Raw genomic sequence first — 11122 nt, forward strand, 5'->3', positions numbered from 1 at the left:
AAGATGAGTGGATGGTGGGGTGGGTGCAGTTTTCTCTGTGGTGGGGTTGGGTGGACTGTCCCGGGCTCTGTGGGGCCGGGGGGCGCTGCTGCGCTGGGCCCCGGTCTGGATGGGCCTGAGCCCCCTTTCCCTGGCGGGTCGCGGAGTATGGGAGTGCCTACTGGGGTCAGTGGGGGAGCTGGCCCCAGGGAGGGGTCACCTGCCCCTCCCTTCCTTCCCTCCCCATCTCCAGCTGCCTCCCTCTTCCCGCTCCACCACAACCACCCACACATGCAGGGCCTTGGAGTAGGGGTATGTCACCAGGGTGCAGAGGAGGCTACCCCCCCCCCCCCCCCTGTCCCCTTCTGGCTGCCTCTGCCTCAATTTTATCCCACAACTTAGACATTCACATTACTCACACCCTCATTACACATACATATAGGATCTTGGGGGTGGGCACGATACACGGAGTCCAAGTTACCATCAGGGTGTACACCTCACCCCTGGCATCGTTGCCCACCTCTCAATTTTAAATACACGTAGACATTGAGGGCTAGCAGGAGGGACTATGCGCTTACCTGCTGCTCTCTGGCAGGTAGCTCCATGCCCTCCTGGGTTTTAATTGCACCTTAGAACACACATGCATCAACACTACAATGAGCGGGTGGAGGGAGGTTTGGAGTCTTCTCCCACCCCCATTCTCTGCGGCCTGCTGGAGCGGGGGGGCTGGGAGGAGTTGGCCGTCCGACTGCGGTCTGGGGTGTGGGGCCTCCCTGCTGCTGCGGAGTCGGGGCGGTCTGCCTCTCCCCACCGCAGGGAAAAGGGTAACACCACCTGGGTCTGGGTGCAGTTCCCCCCTCCAGGGGCAAGGGTACCTAGACCCGGTTCGTAGAGTACACTTGGGGAGTGTGATCGTGTATACAGCGTCTCTTTATGTCTGTCTCCACGTCGGTTGAGTGTGAAGTGCATATGAGAGCATGAGGGTGGGAATGGATGTTTGTGTCTGTGTGTGCCTGTATGTCTGTGTCTATATGTCAGGTTGGGTATCAGACGCCACCTCTCTGGGGACATCTCGGGCCCTCCAAGGTTTGGAGGCCTATCTCCACCCACCACCACTTCCCCTGCCGGTGGCGGACTCCCTCAGGTGTCAGTGCGTTGGTGGTTCTTTGTATCTGGGGGTGGGCGTCCAGGTACACACCGGCTCACTCCTTGGCGGCCGCTTATTGGGGCTCGCTCGGGCCACTTCGGAGGTGGGGTGCCCCCGGCCTCTCGGCCTGGGGCTCGGTCACTCAGGCACAGCTGGCTGCCGGCGGAGCTCACGGGCGCGTCACTGCAACTCCCCCTGACTTCTGCTCCGCGGCTGCTGAATGAGCCCTCATCTGGGACTCTCCTTAGCTCTTACTGGGACAGTGGCGCGGCTGCCCCTCTGTGGGTCTTCCTTGGTCTCTTGTGTTCTGGGGGACTCTGGATGTCTGGAGTTTTGATCTCCTCCATACCATACTTGGTAAAATAAATCCGCTTGGCATCTTTCTTGGCCTTAAGACAACAATTCTGATGGCTATAGATCCAAACGGGAAAAAAAAAAAAAAGAAAAGCGCTACATAAATCCAATCCATTATTATTATTTGTGAGTCCTACATTTGGATTCTCTTCCCAAATGCACGACTCATAATGAAGAGAAGAATTAGTTACTCGTATATCTTAACTAAAAGTATAGAGAGGTAGGACAGAGAAACAGTGACAGGGGCAGGACTGTGGGTAAAAAGAATATTATAGGTCTCATGTCTGAAGGGAGAAGGCATCAATATCCAACAAACAATGGGGGAAAGAAAGGGTGGAGTTGAGAGGAGGAGTATCAGCTACTTATGAAATTAATTTTTGTTCATAATGCTGCGACCAGAGCTGCAGTTCTTCACTAGTCTGTGACGATGGGCACACAGGAAAAATCTGAGCTCTGCTTTCCACAACTCTTCAACATGTCCTGCAAAAAGCCTGCCATTGCTCGGTCCAAAGCTGTTTTCCTTCATATTGTATTGTCCTCAGTTTCTTTTCTGACAGTGGCTCTCAACTTGCTTGTCATCATCTCAGTCTCCCACTTCAGGCAGAAACAACGTTTTTGTTTTACTAGCTACACTATTCTAGTGTTTCAAGTATTTGAGCTAGTAATTAGTAATTAGCTAGTAATAGATTCTTCATATGTACAGATTTATACTTGAGAATATTTACATTTCATCATTTTTACTTTGGCACCAGAAAACATACTATACTCATTGTCTTATAAGTAATACTATGTTCTGAATCAGTTTGACGTTGATAATATGCTGCTGTGTGACACTTAATAGCTCTTTGGCTTGTTTCATTATAGAGGTTTGAGGAATTGTTATTTTTCTGTCTCCTTGCAGGCAGCTTCACACACCCACTAACATCCTGCTCCTCTCTCTGGCTGTCTCAGACTTTCTTGTTGGCCTCCTATTGTCACCTGCAGAAATCCTCCGAAGTACAGCCTGTTGGTTTCTTGGTCAGCCCACATGTTTAATGTATATTTTTGTGTCCTTGACTGTTACCTCTGCCTCAGTGGGCATTATGGTGCTGATATCAGCTGACCGCTATGTGGCTATTTGTGACCCTTTGAATTACCCCATCAGGATCACTGACAGAAGAGTTCAACTCTGTGTTTGTCTCTGTTGGCTCTGCTCCATCACCTTCAGCTGTTTCCTTGTAAGAGATGACCTGCATCAAAGAAGAAAACAAAATTCCTGCTATGGAAAATGTGTCGTTGTTGTTCAATACATTGCAGGAGTTGTTGACCTCATTTTAACCTTCATTGTACCAGTTACTGTCATCATAGTTCTGTATATGAGAGTATTTGTGGTGGCTGTGTCTCAGGCCCGCTCTATGCGCTCTCATGCTACAGCTGTCAGAAATCACCTTCCAATGACGCTAACAAAAAAGTCTGAACTAAAAGCAGCCAGGACTCTGGGTGTTCTTGTTCTTGTGTTTCTAATGTGTTTCTGCCCTTATTACTGTGTTTCTCTTGTAGGAGAAGAATTCATCAATAGTTCATCTGCTTCTTTTGTGGCCTATCTGTTTGGTTTAAACTCATGTCTAAACCCTTTGATCTATGCTATGTTCTACCCCTGGTTTAGAAAAGCTGTGAAACTAGTTGTCACTCTACAGATACTGCAGCCTGGCTCCAGTGAGGTAAGTATTTTGTAAACAGATCAAAACATTTAAACAGTTGTTTTCAGGTTCAGCTCGTAATAAAAAATCTTAATCTTGTTGACTTCATTTTATAACAATAAACTGTTTGCTTATTTTTGACATTTATGGTACAGGTAGTGCTGTCTTGTACACGTGAAGTCAGCAAAATGCAGAAATAATAAGATCCGACTCCACAAAATATTCGTAGTAGAAGTTTAATGCTGCACTTAGGGTGACCAGTCATCGTAGTGTGTGGAGGCATGTGTTATGCTTTTAATTATTTTAATCAGATCTCATACATTGAGACAAGTTAGTGCATTTTGATTGGGTATATAGCCCGCAAAATCAACCCTTCATGACAGACATTTTTCCCCTTGTGTGGATCTCATCTAGTAGAAACTTGGAATGCTCTCTCCAAAAGAGTGCTTTTGAATTGATCAAAATGTGTACACATGGTATCATAAGCAATTTTAGAAAATCAAGAATTTAAGTCAAGTGTTCTCCAACCTTCTAGAAGTGCATAGTCTGATATGTTGTATGTTGTATTGATATGTTTTTACTTTATCTATATTCTTTAACATTTAATTAAACTTTTACTTAAAAAGGAAACACAGTGACTGCATTAGGCATGTGAATATCAGAATCAGAATCAGAATCAGAATACTTTATTGATCCCTGGGGGAAATTATTTTTTGTTACAGTGCTCCATTTTAAACCAACATTAAGACAAGACAGACAATACGCTAACTAAGAATAGTACAATATATACATATATATACATACATACATACATAAGTCACTTATAAATAAATATTTGGAAAAGAAACATGTGTAGTTGTAGCAGCAAACAGTGTGTTAAGTGGATGCGTTGTACAGGGAGATGGCCACAGGCAGGAATGATTTCCTGTGTCGTTCAGTGGTGCTTTTCGGTAATCTCAGTCTCTCACTGAACGAGCTCCTGTGACTGACCAACATGTCATGGAGTGGGTGGGAGGTGTTATCCAACATTGTCTTTATCTTGGACAGCATCCGCCTCTCCGACACCACCTTGAGGGAGTCCAGCTCCATCCCCACAACATTGCTGGCCTTACGGATCAGTTTATTAAGTCTGTTGGCATCTGCGACCCTCAGCCTGCTCCCCCAGCATGCAACAGCATAGAGGATCGCACTGGCCACCACAGACTCATAGAAAATCCTCAGCATTTTCTGGCAGATGTTGAAGGACCTCAGTCGCCTCAAAAAATAGAGACGACTCTGGCCCTTCCTGTAAAGTGCTGTGGTGTTTTTAGCCCAGTCCAGTTTATTGTCAATGTGTACTCCAAGGTATTTATAGTCCTCCACAATGTCAACACTGACCCCCTGGATTGAAACAGGGGTCAAGTGTTTCCTGGTCTTCCTGAAGTCCACGATCAGTTCCTTGGTCTTTGCCACGTTGAGCTGCAGATGATTCTGCTCACACCACGTGACAAAGGAGTCGACCACAGCCCGGTACTCTGTCTCATCATCCCTGCTGATGCATCCAACCACCGCAGAGTCATCAGAAAACTTCTGAAGATGGCAGGTCTCTGTGCAGTGGCTGAAGTCTGTGGTGTAGAGGGTGAAGAGGAAGGGGGAGAGGACAGTCCCCTGTGGTGCCCCTGTGTTGCTAATCACCTTGTCAGACACACACTGTGGGAGACGTACATATTGTGGTCTTCCTGTCAGGTAATCAACAATCCAGGACACCAGAGAAGCATCCACCTGCATCGCTGCTAACTTATCACCCAGGAGGGTCGGCCTGATGGTGTTGAAAGCACTGGAAAAGTCAAAAAACATGACCCTCACAGTGCTCGCCGGCTGGTCCAGATGGGTGTAGACACGATTGAGCAGGTAGATGATGGCGTCCTCTGTTCCGAGACGAGGCTGATAAGCGAACTGAAGGGGATCCAGATGTGGTCTTACTATGGGTCGCAGCTGGTCCAGGATGAGCCTTTCCAGGGTCTTCATGATGTGGGAGGTCAGTGCCACGGGCCTGTAATCCTGGGGGCCACTGGGACGAGGCGTCTTTGGTACAGGGACGAGGCATGATGTCTTCCACATCACCGGGACCCTCTGCAGACTCAGACTCAGCATAAACAGTTTATGAAAGACTCCACACAGCTGGGGGGCACAGGTCTTGAGGACAAGGGGACTCACTCCGTCTGGTCCAGCAGACTTGCCTGAGTGAAGTCTCCTCATTTGCATCTCAACCTGGTATTGAGTGAAGGTGATGGGTGGGGGAGGGGTGTCAGGAATCTCACAGGAGGCAACATGTGAAGAGAGAGGCTGGCACAGTGGTGTGGCTCTGGATTCCAGGCTGACTACAGGTGAGGTTGTGGGGGTGGGAGCAGACACTGTAGTGTCGAATCTATTGAAAAACAGATTCAACTCGTCGGCTCTATTCTCACCTCCCTCAGCTCCCCTGCTGTTGGTTGGCCTGAATCCAGTGATGGTCTTCATGCCCCTCCACACCTCTCTCATGCTGTTCTGCTGGAGTTTCCACTCCAGCTTCCTCCTGTAATTGTCCTTAGCCTCTCTGATCTTGTCCTTTAGTAACACCTGGACCTTCCTCACCTCCTCTTTGTTGCCCCCTCTGAAAGCCCTCTTCTTGTTGTTGAGGAGGGCTTTGATGTCCTTAGTCACCCACGGCTTGTTATTTGGGTAACAATGAACAGTCTGAGCTGGAACAATGGAGTCGGTGCAGAAAGTTATGTAGTCTGTGATACACTCAGTAAGCCCATTGATGTCCTCGGCGTGAGGCTCACAGAGTGTTTCCCAGTCGGTCACCTCGAAACAGCCCTGTAGTTCCGCTATTGCCTCCTCTGACCACCTCCTAACAGTCCTGGTGGTCACAGGTTCCCTCCTCACAATTGGCACATAGCGGGGGGTGAGGTGAATCAGGTTATGATCTGACCTACCAAGTGGGGGGAGGGAGGAGGAGCTGTATGCATCCTTGACGTTAGCATACAGTAAGTCTAAAGTTTTCTCTCCCCTGGTGGGACAGTCCACATATTGTTTGAATGTTGGTAGTGTATTGTCCAGTGATACATGGTTGAAGTCACCCGAGATCACAATAAAGGCACTCGGGTGCTGAGTCTGTAGCCGAGCTATGGCAGAGTGGATAGTGTCACATGCAGCTGTGGGGTTAGCAGAGGGGGGAACATAAACAGCCACCAAGATGACGTGAGAGAATTCCCTGGGTAAATAATACGGCCTGAGTCCAACAGCACACAGTTCAGTGTCCGGGCAACAAATCCTTTCTTTGATTGTTATGTTGGCAGGGTTACACCACCGGTTGTTAACTAAAACAGCAAGCCCACCTCCTTTACGCTTACCGCTAGCGATGCTGTCCCTGTCCGCCCGAACAGTGTGGAAGCCTTCCACGGAAGCATTCTCATCGGGAATGACCTGGTGCAGCCATGATTCGGTGAAACACATCAGGCTACACTCTCGGTATTCCCTCTGACTCCGTACCAGTGCTGAGAGCTCGTCGATTTTACTTGCCAACGATCGCACATTTCCCATCACGATAGACGGCAGACACGGTTTAAACCACCTCCTCGCTTCGAGCCTCCGCTGTCTCACCGTCACCTTTTTTCTTCTCTTCTGTCCTTGACCTCTGCATCCCCGATGTGTTTTCCTCCAAATTTCAGCTGGTACTTCTGCGGGCACTTCTGCGGGCCTGGCCAGCGAGCCGGCCGGCATCAGGGCGATCAGCTGATCTCTGGAGTAAACAGTCCGTGCGTGTAGGAGATGTGCCGCGGTCCCGTTCCATGATAAAAGTAACAGTTCCACGGCCACCAGAAGAACAAAAACTCTCTCAATCCACATGATTGAGTAAGAGATAGAAAACGGAGGAAAATACAAGTCAGAAAAAAAAAGAATACGTAAGAAAAAAAGAGCTAAACTAAGAGAAAAGCAGGAGCGACTGTAACAGGCTGCACGCTGGTTGGCGCATGCGCATGCGAATATGGACTGAAAGTGAATATAAGTTTTATGTCTGTCATTTTACTTCAGTATATGGGACATATAGTTCTATAAGAAGCATTTGAGTAAATGAAATGTTATTTATTTTCTCTGGATGGTACAGTCAAAGTCACATATTTTGCATGAGAAAGTGTAAAGAGGATAACCTAAAATAAGAGTAGAAACCACTTAAAACAATTCTCGTTAGTTTTTGAATTTATAGAGTACAAGAACATAAGATCCCAAATCTTAAAATATGTGGCTTTTCTTTCAGTGATATCTTTGGGTGTAGGCTAATCTGATGATTAGTGTTCACGAGCGACTGAGTTCAGTAAATTGCCCAAGGCTATTTAAGCAGGAGCAGACAGAGGACAAAACCACTAACCTTCTGATTAGTCGATGACCTGCTCAACCTCCTGAGCTACAGCCATCTCAATATTGATGACTAGGAGGACTTACTTTACTGTACTAAAGAACAGTAAGAGAGATTATTGCATGGTCTAACCTAAATTTTATCCAGGAAAGTTGCAATTGCATAAATCAACTATTTCATGTGTTAAATGACCTACAGTTAGGTCCCCAAGTTTTGGACAATGATGCATTATTTTTTTGTAATGTTTCCTCTGGAGACCACCGCAGTGGATTCTGAATCAAATATACAAGATGTATTTAAAGTGCAGAATTCAGATTTCACATTTAATGTATTCTGTATTTTTTCTGTTCTATTACAAATACTATATGTGTTTATGAGATGTGCAAATAATTCCATCTCTGGGTTTTTTGGTGTTTTTTTGTTTTTTGTTTTTACACAGCTTCAGGGAATTAAGTTTGCAATTAACTAATCATTCTGCTGCTTCCAGTTCAAATGCTGGTCATCATTGAGATCCTATTTTCTATCTGAAAATTACACACAAAAAAGATATGCAGGTGAAGTTTAATGATGGGAGAATACTATATCAAGACATGTGGTTGTTTTCAGAATAGATTGAGAGTCTTTTCCTGGGAAAACAAAATCTCTGATGCGTCATTGCTGGCCTCTACTGGAGAAGGCACCACACACACCAGAATACAGCGGAACAAAATTAATTACAGCATGAATAAAGAAAAAATATTATATATTTTTCACTTTTTTCCAGTGTGGTGTTGTTAAAATAAATTACTGTATCATTTACAATGTGCCATATGTTTCCATCTGTGTACATATTGTTTAAGTAATCTAAATGGAGAGAAAGGTGGGGGGAAAAAAAACAAACTAATAAAAACACAGAATAAGCCAGAAAGGTAGAGGAGTGTCAACCTTGTTGCTGGAGAAGAAAGGACCCAAACGCAGGAGTCGCGGGTTTATTGAGGATGTGGACGGTGTTTATTGTGAAGAGTCCAAAATGAAATAGTTCTGGTGGGAGGCCACATGGCCACAGGTTGAGACGAATCAGTTCACGTGGCAGCACCAGAGCCGACCTCGATTTTGTTTTTTTGTGTGATTTTAGATCAATTGTATTAATACAGTATATCACTGAAAAAATAACTGTAAATTCAGACATGAGAGATTGTGCTGAAAATAGTGATACCAAACAAGGCAAGGGGGAAAAAGATGTAAAGGTAAAACAAACAAGTTGTTAAAAGTGGTCAATTATACCCTGGACCCCAGAGGGTTCAATAAAACCCAATAAATCATGAAAAATTTGGTTCACACTTTTAGTGAAAAATGTATCCATGAAAGTGAATACATTACATGCCTGACATTTTGTGTAAATGTAAGAATGTAATAATGTGATTATTTTTCATTTAAAAAAATGAGTGTAAAATGTAAATTAGACTTTGTTTTTAAATGAACCACCTCATGTTGTGCAGCTTTCTGGATTTTATACTTATTGGGGTACATAATTATTTAGTATATACGCTACACAGTAGATAAAATCAAAATTCACATGTTTTATGTAACTGAAATTTTTAATTATCTGGACAAAAAATTGATTTACATATTTTGTTTATATGAAACACTTGCATACTTACTGCATTGTATGTATTTTAACCAAATTTAATACATATTACAGAATTTAACAAATGCATGTGTGTAAAAAAATGTCTCTGATTTTGGCACCCCATCTGATTTTCATGCTAGTTGAAGGAAATTTCTCTAAATCCACCCCTGCAGGCTAGTGATGATGACAAGAGACAGGTGAGTACACAGCTGAACTGAATCTGACTAATAACACACAGGAAGTAGAACTAAACATAATGGACAGAGACACAATAAAGGGGTACTGTGTCAATGACCCAGGAACTCTGACAAAGAGTGAGAGAAGCATAACTCTTGGAGTAAGTTTGCCCTGCCTTGCCAAAACAGTCCCCCAGTTTACCCACACCTAGTCACCATGGGAGATCAAGGGTATACATTGTTTATAATAAGGAAACACCATACAGGGAAATATGACTATTGTGGAGAAGATGAAACTTCTTAGAAATATGTGGCTGATAGAAGGCAAATGATTCAAAAGCTTAGTAAAGATCTTACTGATATACTACAAAACAACTCAAGAAGTCAAAGCTACAGTCCAAGTGAGACTAACTTTTGTTTTTACTTTTTGAAGGCTAGTTGCTCCCGAGTTTAGTGATTTACATTTTAAATGGTAAATGGCCTGTATTTGTATAGCGCTTTACTAGTCCCTAAGGATCCCAAAGCGCTTTACGCATCCAGTCATGCACCCATTCACACACTGGTGATGGCAAGCTACATTGTAGCCGCAGCCACCCTGGGGTGCACTGACAGAGGAGAGGCTGCCGCCGGGCCCTCTGACCACCATTAGGCAACAGGTGAAGTGTCTTGCCCAAGGACACAACGACCGAGACTGTCCGAGCCGGGGCTCGAACCAGCAACCTTCCGATTATAAGGCGAACACCCAACTCTTGAGCCACGATGGCCTGTGAAGCAGCTGTGGAGCAAAAGATCTCTGGTTCAAGCTTGAGAGGCAACATAAATCCCTTTCCAGTTATGTCAGGAAGGTCATCTGCCTTAAGGACAAATTAACTATGTAGTGACTCCTAGTGATTAAAGGAGTGGTTAAGAGTAGCTTTTTTATGCAAAATTCTAGTCCACACCCTACTGGCAATAATGTGTCAATGTGCACATGTAGGTCCTGAGTAGCCTGTCCACAGGGCTTCCGAATGGGACCTAAGCAGGCAAGTCTGGGGAATTTCTGCAGCAGACACTCATATTTTAGCAGACATGGTGCTAAAATATGAGTGTTTCTATTTGTGAACCTTTGCATTATCCCACTTGAGTCTCAGAAAGAGTAAAACTCCTTGTTAGGTTTTGTATTGTTGATTGTCATTTATGATTAGAAATATTTAAACATATATGCTTAGAGGTGTATAATCAATTGTGTAGTGATAGGATGTGTGATCTTTAGCAGGCTGCAAACACACACACAAACAGGCAAGGTACTCTTTGTTTGTATGTAGACGTCGTATGTTAATACTATGCATATTCATGTTACCTCAATAAAAGAGCAGTGTTACGGGGGAGCGGACGAGAGCAACTGGGGTCAAGCGAAGGAACGGCGTTTGTCCGGTTCTCTCCCGTGCACGAGAAACATGAAGAACTTTGCCTACTTCGTGTCTTGCTTGCTGTGTAATTATATTGTCTTCAACGTTCCAGCGAATAGGTTCAAGCTACAAACCTATCACTCCTTTTCTGTGATTCATGGACCTGTTGTATTTTCTACAGCAGTGTATTTGTAACAAATGATCTTATTCAACCAGGAAGGTTCCTGCCATACAGAATTTGTGATTCCCATATGGTACATTGCAGAGACTAATAAGCTTTATTTTCTAACCTTTATTGTTGCAGTTGCTGTTATCATAAGGATGTAGGTTACAGCCATTGCTCTAAGACTGTGCAAACAGGGCTTGGTGCTGCTTTATTTTGAAAAGCACATTAATTTACAAAAAAGGCAGT

General features: G+C 44.6%; 1 protein-coding gene across 1 annotated transcript; it reads left to right on the top strand.

The window, feature by feature from the left end:
* Positions 1 to 1907: 1907 nt before the first annotated feature.
* Positions 1908 to 3524, top strand: LOC146690390 (trace amine-associated receptor 13c-like). The gene is made up of 2 exons (XM_085434952.1): positions 1908 to 2080; positions 2382 to 3524. Exons 1-2 carry the CDS (start codon positions 1908 to 1910, stop codon positions 3193 to 3195), a joined length of 987 nt encoding a protein of 328 aa, XP_085291078.1. The 3' UTR covers positions 3196 to 3524.
* Positions 3525 to 11122: the final 7598 nt, after the last annotated feature.

The sequence above is a fragment of the Copadichromis virginalis genome, linkage group LG16, assembly GCF_057382275.1.
Source record: "Copadichromis virginalis isolate Kocher_CV1m ecotype Utaka linkage group LG16, C_Virginalis_male_GT1.1, whole genome shotgun sequence".
In the NCBI taxonomy this organism is placed as follows: Eukaryota; Metazoa; Chordata; class Actinopteri; order Cichliformes; family Cichlidae; genus Copadichromis; species Copadichromis virginalis.

Coding starts and splice junctions, on each gene's coding strand:
- LOC146690390 (XM_085434952.1), top strand. CDS start 1,908: ATGGGCACACAGGAAAAATCTGAGCTCTGCTTTCCACAACTCTTCAAC. Junction 2,081..2,381: donor ATCTCAGTCTCCCACTTCAG/GCAGAAACAACG, acceptor GTCTCCTTGCAG/GCAGCTTCACACACCCACTA.